Here is a 14800-nt window from a genome sequence, read left to right as displayed (position 1 = left end):
GGTGTCAAATCTTCTCTGATAATGCTCCTGTGAAGCAGCTTGGGATGTTTTATTACATTAAAGGTGCTATTTAAATGCAAGTTTTTGTTGTTGTTGTGACCCATTGCACTACCACGCCACACACACACCCCCTGCCCCCACTATGCAGTCAACATTCCCTCTAATTTATTTTCAAGTGTGGGGGAATTTAAGTACACAGTCCCTTTAAATATTTTTGCACGGCTTCACACGTGTGGTAATTTAAAGGGGCCGATTTGTGCATGGTGACTTTCGTGCAGCTTAGAGGGAACGTGCAGTCTCCTGGAAGGGGCACAAAAACGGAGGGAAAGAAAAATAAATTTTAGGCTAATTTAGGAAAACCTCTGAGAAATCCCTCTCTCACCCCCGAAGATGATCGCACAGTAGCAAAAGACACAGTGACTGGTAGCCAATAAACCCCAAATACCACACTTACTTTCTAAACATAGATACGGTGCCCACACTAACTCAGTATCAGTATCAGTACCTAGTATCTCAATCGAACATGACCAGAGTGCATCAGCAGTGTAAACGCAGAAAACCTGCAATTGCTGGGCTACTGATAACATACAAACGTTGTGGGGGTGGGGATGGAATTGTGGGGGGGGGGGGGGGGTGCAGAATGGAATTCCACCCAATTCCCAAAGCGAAAGAAATTTTCTGCACGGTCCATATGTCACTGATGCACTGGAAAACAGCCAGGAAATTCTGCCCCCCCCCACTTCACCCTCACTCCAGCCCTGAAATGTGAGACAGTGCTGAATTGTGTGACTGTTTTCATCAGATGCTCCACAGTTTATGGTGTGTTATAACATTATAACTCCATGACAGATACACAAGGGCACTCCAAAGGTTTATTTTACTCAAAAGTGTCACATCACAAACAATAAGCGTGAAGCCTCATTAAACCCATCAGGACATGAATTATGAGTTGTTGGTTCCTGCAGAAAATACTGGGAATGAACGTCTTGACTTTTTTTTAATGTGTTTTCCGATCGCTGATAAAATCATAGAATCGTTCAGCACAGGACGAGGCCATTCTGCCCATCATGCCTGTGCCAGCTCTCTGAAAGAACTATTTAACTCGTCCCACTCCCCTCCTTGAGCTCTTTCCTCAAAGCCTTGCAAATGTTTCCTGGCATAACAACAAGAAATGCTGGAAATACTCAGCAGGTCGGGCAGCCTCTGTGGAGAGAGAAGCAGAGTTAACGTTTCAGGTCAGTGACCCTTCATCAGAACTGGCAAAGGTTAGAAATGTGAAAGGTTATAAGCAAATAAAGCGAGAGTGGGGCAAGAGATAACAAAGGGCAAGGTGTTGATAGGACAGAGGGTCACGGAGAATAACTGACCAGAAGGTCATGGAACAAAGGCAAACGGTATGTTAATGGTGTGTTGAAAGACAAAGCGTTAGTGCAGAGACGGTGTTAATTGACAGAAAAATGAACAGCCCTGGCCCCAAGCACAAAAAACAGTGGGTAGGCACATGGTAAAAAAATGAATGATGAAACAAACTAAAATAAAATAAACAAAAACAAATAATAAATAAGAAAAAAGAAAAAAGAAAGAAAGAAAAAATAACTAAAAATAAAAAAAAGGGGGCCTCTGAAATTATTGAACTCAATGTTCAGTCTGGCAGGCTGTAGCGTGCCTAATCGGTAAATGAGATGCTGTTCCTCGAGCTTGCGTTGATGTTCACTGGAACACTGCAGCAATCCCAGGACAGAGATGTGGGCATGAGAGCAGGGGGGAGTGTTGAAATGACAAGCAACCGGAAGCTCGAGGTCCTGCTTTCGGACTGTGTGCCTTGGCATTGCAGCAATGCAGGTGAAAATGAATGAAGACAGTGATGGGACAGGACCTGTAGGTACGACAACATCACCCACTTTCTGGTTGAATTTCTGTGGGGCAGAGGACAGGGAGGGAGTGTGAGTGGAACCTCCTGATTGGCTGCTGTGACTTCAGCATAAAATCTCAGGTGGATGTAAAAGATCCCATGGCACTATTTCAAAGAAGAGCAAGGGAGTTCTCCCCGGTGTCCTGGGCCAATATTTATCTCTCTATCAACATCACAAAAACAGCTTATCTGGTCATTATCACATTTCTGTTTGTGGGAGCTTGCTGTGCGTAAAGTTGGCCGCCATTTTTCCATTATTACAACAGAGACTGCACTTCAAAAGTACTTTGTTGGCTGTAAAGCTCTTTGCGAAGTCAGGAAGTGATGAAAGGTGCTATATAAATGCAAGTTTTTTCTTTACTGCCAGCTATGTGGAGATGTATGAGCCATAAGGAGTCCTTAAAGAAGGAAGGGTTAGTTTTTGCTTTCACATTCCAAATGTTGAACAGTTGCAAACACTGCACTGGACTTAGTAACATTTTCATTGGTGAGCCTCCTTTTCACAGATGAAGTAATCTTTCATCGAGCATGGAGCATCGTTCCACATTCCATTCATCCAGAGGTGAACGCAACCTTCATCAACACTGTTTGGTTCTCCCGGCATCCAAAATCTGAGGAACGAAACCTAGTTATTACTGTATCCAATCCTGGGGATTCACCGCGACATCATCAGGTAAACTAGTAATCTCTTTAAGGAGTGAATCATATGGTCAGGAGAACAATTAAGATTCCCTTTAGTTTTCAAATCTCTCCATGGTCTCGACCCTCCCGATCTCTGTCACCTCCTTTACCCTTACAACCCTAGGAGATCTCTACACTCCTATCTCTACACTGGCCTCTTATGCATCCTTGATTTTGATTACTCCATCATAGGCTGCCATGCCTTCAGCTGCCTTAACCTGAAGCTCTGGAATTCCTTCCCTAAACCTCTCCGCCTCTCCCTCCTCCTTTAAGACATTCTTTAAAACCTACCTCTATGACCAAGCTGTTGGTCACCTGTCCTAATATCTCCTTACGTGGTTTAGTGCCAAAGTTTGTTTGATAACACTCATGTGAGGAGCCTTGAAATGTTTTTCTATGTCAAAGGCACTACATAAATACACTTGTTGCTAGAGAGGATTTCCATCAGAATTCCTTTTTCTTAATCGCACTATCAGTGTTCTTCGTCTCTATGGAAGGTTCCACGTCTTTATAACACAATAATAATTGTTTCCAACAATATCCAGCTCCGGTAATATTGAAAGTGATGATATTGGAAACAATGTCTTTACATTAAGTCATTTATTTTTAATGAAGTAAAGGCAGGTGTACAGACTGTGTTGTAAGTCACTCAGATGGCCAATGTCTGGCACTTGCATTGTGTATTGTTTGACTGAACTTACTTTTGTGTTGTCTCATAATCTGTGCCATCCACCCATTGCCATTTATTCTCACTGTTGTGATCAGTTAGACCAATCCAGAATCTCCTGGATTCAGTTTCCAAGGTAACAAAATGCTGCACAAGGATGGAAAAAGAACATTATCAGTAATTAAATAAGTAAAATATTTAATATGTTATATTAGCTGTAATGGACCCTCAGGCAGGCTTAATTCTAGACTCACCAACCCTCTAGGATTGCCCTGGAATCTCCAGGAATTAACGATTAATCTCCAGGACACTGCTCCAAGCAAACCTGGACAAGGAATCATTGGGACATTGGCCTGACTCCTTTTCCTGACAGCAACCAGTGTAATGTCATCTTTAAATAGCGCACAAATTCCCTCCTTGCTATTGGCCGTGTCCAGATTCTGAGGTGCTTCCAACTCAGTGCTGGATATTAAAAACACGGCCAGGTTCAGCTGGGATCAAGTTGGCACCTGTGGAAAGCACAGGATCAAACTTACACTGAGATCCCGGGGGAGGGAAATCAGCCCCATTATCTCTTGAAGGGTATTAGGTTCTGAATGAATTGCATCAGCAGCACAGGAAGCCTCAAGTACTCAAACCCCAATCCCATCTTCTGCCATGTCCCCTCCACCCTGTCACACTCCAACATCCCCTCATCCTCACACTCCAACATCCCCTCATCCTCACACTCCAACATCCCCTCACCCTGTCACACTCCAACATCCCCTCACCCTGTCACACTCCAACATCCCCTCACCCTGTCACACTCCAACATCCCCTCACCCTCACACTCCAACATCCCCTCACCCTGTCACACTCCAACATCCCTCCACCCTGTCACACTCCAACATCCCTCCACCCTGTCACACTCCAACATCCCCTCATCCTCACACTCCAACATCCCCTCACCCTGTCACACTAACATTCCCTCCACCCTGTCACACTCCAGCAGCCCCTCACCCTCACACTCCAACATTCCCTCCACCCCGTCACACTCCAAAATCCCCTCACCCTGACACTCCAACATCCCCTCCACCCTGTCACACACTAACATTCCCTCCACCCTGTCACACTCCAGCAGCCCCTCACCCTCACACTCCAACATCCCCTCCACCCTGCTGTACTCCAACATCCCATCCTCCGGGACTCTTCCTACCCTTCTCCTCACCTACCTCACTGGGCCCATCCAAATCACCTCACCACCCTGCCATTTCCCCACAACGCACTATCCCTATCTCCTTAGCTGCCATATTGTTAGCGAGACAGGAACAAGACCAGGTCATTCAGGCCCTCAAGCCTCTTCTGCCAATCTATTAGATCATGGCTGATCTGTATCCAGGCTCCATCCACCTGCCTTGGTTCTGTAACCCATAATGCTCTTACTTAAAGAAAATCTGTCTGGTTGAGACCTGGAAAACTTTGGTAACCCTATCATAGGATCCTAGAATCCTTCAGCCCATTGAACCTGTGCTAGCTCTTCCGACGAGCTCTCCAATTAATCCCACACCCCAGCTTTTCCCCATAACCCTGCAAATTCATCCTGTTCTCAAGTACATGTCCAGTTGTCCTTTTGAAAGGTCCAATGGGATCTGTTTCCTCTAGTCTTTCAGATAGTGTGATCCAGATCTTAACAATTCTCCATGTGAGGATATTTCTCCTCATTTCCTCTCTAGTTCTTTTGCCAATTATTTTAAATCTATGACCTCTGGTTATTGACCCACTTTCCAGAGGAAACATTTTCTCCTACTGGCTCTATCAAATTCCTTTGGAATTTTGAACAGCTCAGGTCTTCCCTCAATCCTCTCTACTCTAAGAAGAACAATCCCAAATTCTCGAATTGGATAATTATTTGAAGAGAAACAATTTGTGGGTCTATGGGGAAAAGGCTGGGGGGAGGTGGGTGGTGGGACGAGATGAGGTGGTCTTGCAGAGAGCCAGCATGGACACGACAGGCCGAATGGCCTCCTTCTATGCTGTAACCATTCTATCATTCTGTTCTCCAATCTCTCCACATAACTGAATCCCTCATTCCTGGTAAACGTCCTCTGTACCCTCTCCAGCACCAGCTTCTCAATCTCACACAGACTGATGAAACAGAGCTTATGGTGTAAACGTAGCTTTACCTGCTCAATAATGCTGTTTATGACGAGAAGGTGGGTCCCACGGAGGGAACAGTACAAACTGCTCATGTTCCATGACGCTCGTTTAGTTGAAAAGTAGTAACAGCTCTCATTGAAGTACATCCAATTGTGAGGACATTGAAGGTTCTGACATGCTGAAAAACATTCAACAATTACCTGCCAAGGCTGAGGGGCCAAATCAACAAACTAGCACAAATGTTACTAAATGAACACAACATGTCAGAAGTGATTTTCAGTTGACCACAGTTGCCAGGTTTCAGAGGAGTTGCACTTTGCATTATAAACAATGATTTCCCTGCAGTTGTGGCCTCGTGCGCATCCCCCAATTTTCATCGCTCCACCATTGGAATTCCCTCCCTAAACCTCTCCACCTCGCTCTCCTCCTTCAAAGATGCTCCTTAAAAACCTACCTCTTTGGAAAAACTTTTGGTCGCCTGCCCTGACAGCTCCTTGCGAATCCCGGGGAGATCATCAGAATCACGCTGGTGAGGTTGCCGAAGCAGGAAATCTGTCTTAATGCCTTCAGGAGAGGATGAGGGAAAAAGCTGCGACAGATACTCTTTTGGGCCTCCTTATCTCGAGAGACAATGGGTAAGCGCCTGGAGGTGGTCAGTGGTTTGTGAAGCAGCGCCTGGAGTGGCTATAAAGGCCAATTCTAGAGTGACAGGCTCTTCCACAGGTGCTACAGAAAAATTTGATTGTTGGGGCTGTTACACAGTTGGCTCTCCCCTTGCGCCTCTGTCTTTTTTCCTGCCAACTACTAAGTCTCTTCGACTCGCCACATTTTAGCCCTGTCTTTAAAAAGCTGCGACAGATACTCACTTTATTTAAATTGACATACCTTCAGATAAGTCACCAGGTTCTGGCAACATTTCCAGTTTTCTAGACATTGTGGATATTAAGTTAGCCTTTGTCCTCGATAACTCCTCCAAAACTAAACAGCAAGAGGGAATCAAGATTAGATCATAAGGAGTGATAAATACAAACACACACACACACACACACACATTCACACGCACATCAACACTCTCTCCCCACACACACTGTCCACTCACATAAACACGCACTCTCACACACACATACTCACATTCACTCAAACACACACATTTTCACACTGCCACACACACAAAATTCCCTCATGCGATGCATTACTTTTTAATGTGATTAAAGCTTCCGTGATAAAAACAGCCATAGAAAGAATGACCAGTTAATTTGTTCCTGACGGTGTTGGTTGTGGGGCAGGATATTGTTCAGGATCCTTCCAGCGGGGTTTGCGTAAATCCCTAAAACAGCTACAGGTGGGAAAAGGAGGAAAAGGTGCTGTCACATGCAGGGGAATGTCTTGCACTTAGTGCTCACCATGGAACAAAAATTAAATTCATTCAAATTGCAAGGGGTTGGTGTTTGCAATCAGAATGAGGTAGGGGTCAAAATTCTTATTAAACCACACTGCTAAATTTTTAAAAAAGTTCATGGCGGGATTGCTTTTCTTGGGCTGGCAAAGACATATTGGGCCGAATGGCCTCCTTCTATGACATAAATTTTCTATGTCTCTATAGGGGACAAAATTCTTTTCTGAGCTTCACATATGTTTCCTTTCTTGAAGGCTCCAGTTGGGTTCCTTGGGTGCCAGGAGAACAGGGTTCCATGGCTGGCCATTTTCACTATGTGGGCTTAAACAGTGAGTGCTGGCAGGCTATTCGGGCATGGTGTGTATCACAGCCAGCCTTGACTTTCTCCTCACTCAGTGTTCACATCTCCGTGCTTGCCAGTGGTGGAGCCAAAGAATGGCAAAGGGGAAATGTGGTCCCCCGCTAATTCTGAGTGAGGTGGGCAATATTCTTCCCCGAGTTTTTGGTGATTGGTTCCTGCTCAATGTTTCTGATGCTGCCATTCAATTGATCCAACCTTCTAGGACGTGGAGGCTTTGGAGAGGGTACAGAAGAGGTTTACCAGGATGTTGCCTGGTCTGGAGGGCATTAGCTATGAGGAGAGGTTGGATAAACTCGGATTGTTTTCACTGGAACGACGGAGGTGGAGGGGCGACATGATAGAGGTTTACAAAGTTATAAGCGGCATGGACAGAGTGGATAGTCAGAAGCTTTTTCCCAGGGTGTAAGAGTCAGTTACTAGGGGACATAGGTTTAAGGTGCGAGGGGCAAAGTTTAGAGGGGATGTGCGAGGCAAGTTCTTTACACAGAGGGTGGTGAGTGCCTGGAACTTGTTGCCGGGGGAGGTGGTGGAAGCAGGTACCAGAGAGACGTTTAAGAGGCATCTTGACAAATATATGAATAGGATGGGAATAGAGGGATATGGGCCCCGGAAGTGCAGAAGGTTTTAGTTTAGGCAGGCATCAAGATTGGCGCAGGCTTGGAGGGCCGAATGGCCTGTTCCTGTGCTGTACTGTTCTTTGTTCTTTGTTCTTTGTTCTCCCACTCACCTCTTGCCCCCATCTGTGTCACTTCATTGCGAATACGCAGCTCGAGTTCCGTCAGCTCTGATTTGTCGGAAACTAAAATGAGAGAAATGATTTAGACGTCAAGGTTAGAATTTAGAAAGTGACCTTAAAATGGTTGCAGTGCGAGTTACAATGCAGGGAAAATTAATCCCTTTCTCTAGAATGTGTTAACCAATTCCTAACAGACACCAAATAATGCCAGAGATTTGGAGGAGAAACAAACAGGATTCACTGCTGTGTTGGCAAACGGTTTGCAACGTACAGTTTCTAGGAGTAAGGGGAGACTTAGGGAGCTAATGCTTAACACAGCTTTGAGGTGCTGGAAGGGATTGGTTAGAGTGGAAGGTGATGGGATGAATCCTGATTGCAGCTCCAGAAAAAGAAGTTTATACAGGAAGGAATATAGAACAAAAGACAACAACAGCTTGCCTTGATATAGCACCATTAACAGAGTAAAACATCTCAAGATGCTTCAGAAGACTATTATCAGAAAAATGTGACACTGAGCCATATAAGGAGATAATAGAACAGGTGACCAAAGGCTTGGTCAAAGAGGTTGGTTTTAAAGAGCATCTTAAAACAGGATAGAGAGGTGGAAAGGTTAAGAGAGGCAATTCCACCGCTTGGGGCACAGACAACTGAAGGCACTTCTGCCAATGGTGGAACAATGAATATCAGGGATGTGTAAGAGGCCAGAATTGGACAAGCCCAGAGATCTCAGAGGGTTACTGGTGATAGTTGAGCCTAGGTAGGTAAACTCTTGAACCACTTCCAGAGCGTGGTCGCCAATATTGATGGATGGAGCATTTCTGACGTCCTGCCCCATGATGTTCGTTTTCTTGAGGCTGATGGTTAGGCCAAATACATTGCAGGCAGCTGCAAACCTGTCGATGAGACTCTGCAGGCACTCTTCAGTGTGAGATGTTAATGCGGCATCGTCAGCAAAGAGGAGTTCCCTGATGAGGACTTTCCGTACTTTGGACTTTGCTCTTAGACGGGCAAGGTTGAACAACCTGCTCCCTGATCTTGTGTCGAGGAAAATTCCTTCTTTATTCAATTAGGAACTTTCCGGAAGCTTGAGATACTTCAGAGTCTGGGCCAAAATTGTAGAAGTCATTTTACTGTCCATTGTGGTTCATTCATTTATTTAAGAAGGAATTTATTTAAGGGCGGCACAGTGGCGCAGTGGTTAGCACCGCAGCCTCACAGCTCCAGCGACCCGGGTTCAATTCCGGGTACTGCCTGTGTGGAGTTTGCAAGTTCTCCCTGTGTCTGCGTGGGTTTCCTCCGGGTGCTCCGGTTTCCTCCCACATGCCAAAGACTTGCAGGTTGATAGGTTAATTGGCCATTATAAATTGCCACTAGTATAGGTAGGTGGTAGGGAAATATAGGGACAGGTGGGGATATGGTAGGAATATGGAATTAGTGTAGGATTAGTGTAAATGGGTGGTTGATGGTCGGCACAGACTCGGTGGGCCAAAGGGCCTGTTTCAATGCTGTATCTCTAAACTAAACTAAACTAAACTAAGCACCAGGGAGAAACTAGTCAGTCCTCAAACAGCTGGAGAGTCAGCAACAAAGGCACAATGCCTATGCCTGGAAAACTGGAGGCTATGACATTCTAAAGGTCTGCAAGCCTGTTCCTATTGAAATGCACCGGTACAGAAAACCAAACTCTGACTTGCTTTCTCAAGTGTGAGTGAGTGGTGAGTGAGTGATGTAGCGCGAGACTTTTAGGGTAAACGTGTGAATAAAAATAATCTCTTTATTTAAGCCCACAAAAAGCATGCTGCTGGTTATTCAAATTGGCCATATATTCAGGGGTTAAGAAACACACACATCTCCCTTTTCAAAAAATACATTGATTAGTGACATTAAAGAAAAGGGAACAGAAGCTTCAGTTCCCTCTCAATTTTGTCCATAACACTCTGGAACCACGAGCTTGTGCAGGTGAAGCTCCTGCAATGATGCCAATTTCACTGCAATCAATGATATTCCACTCACCATTATTCATCGTCTGAGAGATTTGCATCTGGACTTGCGACTGAAACTCCTCCACTGCCCCATTGGCCTCTGAACCTTAGAAACCAGCAAGAATTTAGGTGCAAAGTTAATTTAGCACAGCCAAGAGATAGTAAATTAACTTTTTCAAATCTGGAATTACCAGCAACAAACCCTTCCAATTGTCACAATGAATGAAACCTATTGAAAAGTCAGGATGATCAACAGATTTCGATCTGTAAAGTATAACACCACTGCTCTGCTGTTGGATAGGGCAGGCTATTTTTAATGTCAAACATGCTGTTGGGGAAGTTGCAAAATTGCGAAGCAGGCATTGACTATGCTGCCACAATATCTGAAGAACTTGATTTTGTTTTTTTGCAAGATATCTCCAACTTCCTTATGACTTGGAGCCGATTGCAATGTTACTGAAGTTCAGGGCAAGATTTCATCAGCATTAAAATAGACTTCAGAATCGATTCCATTGCTCCTGCTCCCCCCCGCGTTTGGCGTTGTGACATGAGTTTTATCATTAACTATTCTTCAGCCTCTGCTCTAAAATAAACTGTTCCACCAATAATGTCACAAGTAGCATCTAAACCTTGGCTATCTGTTCAGTCTCCTGGCATTAGCTGATGGAACTGCTCATTTGAAGAGAAACAAGAAATGGTTTCTTGATGTCTATCAGCCATAAACCTGAGTTAATATCGTGGTTCAAATATTTTAATCCTTTCCTCTCCTCTGCCCGCTCTCCTCTTTTCTCTTTATCCACACCCAACTCCAAACAGATATAAAAATAAATACATTTTCCCCCGTTCCCCATTTCCTGAGTTAGATTGTGAGATGTAGCATGGCCACTTTTGGAAAGTGATCAACACCCAGGCCTGTGTCAATATAGGGTGACTTGGGTGACTGCATCTATGACTATATTGCTGGGGAAGATTTGCTATAAGTGGCGTAACTGAGATGGGGAACTCAACCTTTGAAAGGCTACGTGGCCCAAATCCACATTCTGGCTGGAATTTTTCGCTTGTCGGATGGGAGCCGTCCACCGACCGAAAGTCAGTGGCGATCCCACCGGGCCTGGGGATCCAGACCATATTTTACAGTTCCCAGGCCCTTAATTGGGCTTAGGCGGGACTTCCACCGCATTGAGGCAGAAAGCCCCACCTAATGGAGCTGCTGGCCGATTAACGGGCCGACAGCTCTTAGAATCAGCAGGGCCAATGGGAGCGGTGTTTACCGTGGGACTGCAACCCAGCTTCAAGAGGAAGGACGGCCCGGAAAAGAGGTAGGTTTTTGGGGCCTCGCTGGGGGTGATTGGTTGTTTCCTGGCGAGGCAAGGGGGGGGGGTCAATTGGGGGGCGGGGGACAGAGTGGGTGTTTGGGGTAGTTGGGGCTTTAAGGGCGTCCCTCCATCGGGCACAGGATGCCCGATCAGGCGGGACCCCCCCCCCAGGCCGTCAAAAGGCCGCCAACATTTGTCAGGTGGCTTTTCTCAGGCCTGTCAATGGTAAAATCCCCATGGGGGCGGGAAGAGGCCCTTAAGTGGCCGTTAATTGGCTACCAGCCTGCTCTTTGAGGTGGGGTGATAAAATTCTGGCCCCTGTTATCCTGTAATATAAACAGTGAACACTGGAAATACTCATCAGCATTTGTGAAGAGAAACCCAGTTAATGCTTCAGATGCTGCTGGACATACTGAATATTACCAGCATTTTCTGTTTCTATTTCATATTTTCAGCATCCGCAATATTTTGCCTTTTGCATGCCTCTTATTCTGTGTGGTGGAGTGTTGGTATTTCTAGATGTTATCTCTCCGAAGTAAATCTGCCCAGTTTGGTCTCATTAGTATCGAGTTATGACTTTGTCCTCCAGCCTATTTTGAACTCATTGGCACCTACATTAAACTGATTTCACTCAGGATTCTTGGGAGCCGTCAGAAAGAAGAAACTTTGATTGTCGGCCAGCTTCGCACCAAGGGCCATGAAAGGACAATATTCCACTTTGTTACACTGGCCTCTTACCCTTCAGAAACCAGCTGATGTTGCTTGATTAATGAGGCAGATTAAGCAAATGTTCGATAACCATCTTGTAGCATAACTTAATACAATTAGCTTCTCATTGTTATACCTGATGTGTGAGGCATAAATATAATCTTATCCAGACATATCCATAAGTAAATGACATAGACTCTAAGTTTTGGAGGGTCAGTCTATTAATCTGGCTTTCTACAGTCATTTGCACAAGTTCTTTAAACATGTTCTCTTTCGAACAAAGCTTGCAGATTGCTGATCATATAGCCAGACCCAATGTAACGATTCCAGAACAGTCTTGAAGAATACATTGATGGGCTTGCAAGAAGGGGAAATGATTTGACACGGAGCCACATTCTGGAAGTTTCTATACTTGCCCACACTGAAGCTTTGGCTACCTCAGTGCCATAGTTTTACATTAAAACGTCCCAGAGTCGGTGACGCTATGTGTCATTAAATGACTTGTCTCAATAAATTGCCTCCTTTGTTACAATCAGTCACACCTAAGTTGACCTGGAAACAATGCTGTTGTTGGACAGTTGTGTTTAATTACCAAGTCTGAATCCATTGTGGCAGAACCTTCACCACATGGACTGTAGCAATTCAAGTCTAAAACCTACCACCTTCTCAAAGGCAACTAGGGATGGGCAATAAATGCTGCCCTTGCCAGCAATGCTCATACTCCAAGAGTGAATAAAAAAAGAACAACATGGACAAAAGTGTAAAGTTACTTACATTTAATGACTCCGGTGATCAGAAGAATGAGGAAGACACTGAGGACGATGAAAATTAGGAGCATCAGCCCCTTTCCACAGATGTGTGACTTGAATCGGCTATCTGAGATATTCCAAAGATGGTACTGGTTAGAATATCATATTATATGGTGTTCAAATCTTCGTAATGATGAGGAAACCCAATTACTGCCAATAAGCACACTATTACCATTGATTCTTTCAAGCTGTAGCCTTGAGAATACTAATACCAAATATCAGGAACATGTAACAGAAACAGTGGATTTATATCGAGCTTTTAACATCCTCAGGTCATCCCAAAACATTCTACAGCTAATGAAGTATTTCTGAAGTGTTATAGTGTAGGAAACAATTTGAGCACAGTAAGATCCCGAAACAGTAATAAGATAAGAACCAGGTCATCAGTTTTGAGAGATAATCATTGGCCAGGACACCAGGCAGAACTGCTCTGCTCTTCTTCACGTAGTGCCTTGGGATCTTTTAGTCCCACCTGCCAGATCAGCTGAGGCCTCGGTTTTGCATCTCATTTGAAAGACAATACTTCTGACAGTGCAGCCCTCAGTATCGCACAAGGATGTCAGTTTAGATAATGTGCTCAAATCCCTGGACTGGTTAGTGAACTCACAACCTTCTGACTTGGAGGCGAGAGGACTATCACAGAGCCACAGTTGACACCTTAAAAGAGCTCGAGGACTTCTCCTACGGCTGAGCCCAGGAATTTGGGGCTCACGGAATCGGTTTACAAGAATAAAACAAATCTGGAAAATTACAGCAAGACATTCTATTGCTGAATCAACTGCAGTGCAGCGGTTAGCACAAGAGTACAGTCAGATAGGCTTTGTCACATCTTCAAAGTGAATGTTATTTTTCTAGTTTTCAAATCCCTCCATGGCCTCATCCCTCCCTATCTCTGCGCTCCTCCAATTCTGGTCTCTTCAATATCCCTGATTTTCATTGCTCCACCATTGGTGGCTGTGCTTTCAGCTGCCTGGACCTAAGCTCTGGAATTCCCTCCCTAAACCTCTCCTCCTCTCTTTCCTCTTTTTAGATGTTCCTTAAGCCTACCTCTTTGACCAAGCTTTTGTCCTAATATCTTCTTACACGGCTTGGTGACAAACTTTGTTTGATAATGCTCCTGTGAAGCACCTTGGGATGTTTTGCTACGTTAATGATGCTATATAAATATAAGTTGTTGTTGTACAAACAGTTAGCGATAAGGAAGCAAACAGTAAGTTGCTAAGAGATTCAGCAAATACTGCAAGGTATCTTAAATAACAAGGAGCTGACTGAGAGGATCGGTCTCCCTTGCAATGTCAGTTTTATGTGGACATTTCCCAGGCCAAGGAAGACATTATCGAAGAAGATCTTGACTAACAAGATGTCATCAAGAGCAATGGTCCCCCTCATGCAAAACCAGCGAACCAGATATTCTGTAGCTCTCTTGACTGTTTAAACAACAAAATACTCAAGGCAAAAGAATACCCACTTGGGCTCACTTATTCCTGCCTTCACTGCACTAAAATATACCTGGAATCCACTTAGCCTGTTGCTGATTTTGTTCGCTCTCAAGGTTGAAATTCTCATAATCGTCAATGGCAGTTTCCCCAGCCATTCTGTAAGACGATGCAGAAACTGGCGCTGGGCGACGCAATGAGCTGTAAAGGCAATGGGTCACTTTATGTTGTCTGTTACATTGAAGATCAAGAGCAGTTTCTAAAATCCAAGGAAGCCGCCCGTTTGCAGAATTGAAACCAGTTCAAGTAAAGCTGACACTGACATTTATGAATGATGTAAATATTACAGAAGGAAGGAAAAGGTGGTAATGATCAAATTGACTAAACTGCAACTCTCAGCATTAATGATGCACACATTTCAGAAAAGTATTTTCTCATGTTTTGAGCTTCAGGGAGTCAGAATTCCATCCAAGGTTTGCACATAGAATGATGGATAAGGACGGGTGCGATATATTGCCTGAGGAGCAATCACACCCACAGTTTATGCCTTCTCCTGAACCACTGAGCTTCCTCCTCCAGATCCAGAAGTGCCAATGGAATCCACACAAAGGAATTCCCGTCCGATTCCCCTGCTGCAAGTGAGATGCCTGGTGGAAGTAT

General features: G+C 44.6%; 1 protein-coding gene across 1 annotated transcript; it reads right to left on the bottom strand.

The window, feature by feature from the left end:
* Positions 1–819: 819 nt before the first annotated feature.
* On the bottom strand, positions 820–14533 carry LOC137355750 (hepatic lectin-like). The gene is made up of 8 exons (XM_068021239.1): positions 14214–14533; positions 12670–12771; positions 9903–9977; positions 7881–7952; positions 6282–6374; positions 5423–5574; positions 3295–3407; positions 820–2523 (listed from the first exon to the last, which is right to left on the bottom strand). Exons 1-8 carry the CDS (start codon positions 14296–14298, stop codon positions 2394–2396), a joined length of 822 nt encoding a protein of 273 aa, XP_067877340.1. The 5' UTR covers positions 14299–14533; the 3' UTR covers positions 820–2393.
* Between the last annotated feature and the right edge of the window lie 267 nt (positions 14534–14800).

Source organism: Heterodontus francisci, chromosome 43, assembly GCF_036365525.1.
Source record: "Heterodontus francisci isolate sHetFra1 chromosome 43, sHetFra1.hap1, whole genome shotgun sequence".
Lineage (NCBI taxonomy): Eukaryota > Metazoa > Chordata > Chondrichthyes > Heterodontiformes > Heterodontidae > Heterodontus > Heterodontus francisci.
The sequence above is the reverse complement of the archived record's forward strand: the minus strand, read 5'-3'. Positions and strand labels throughout refer to the sequence as shown.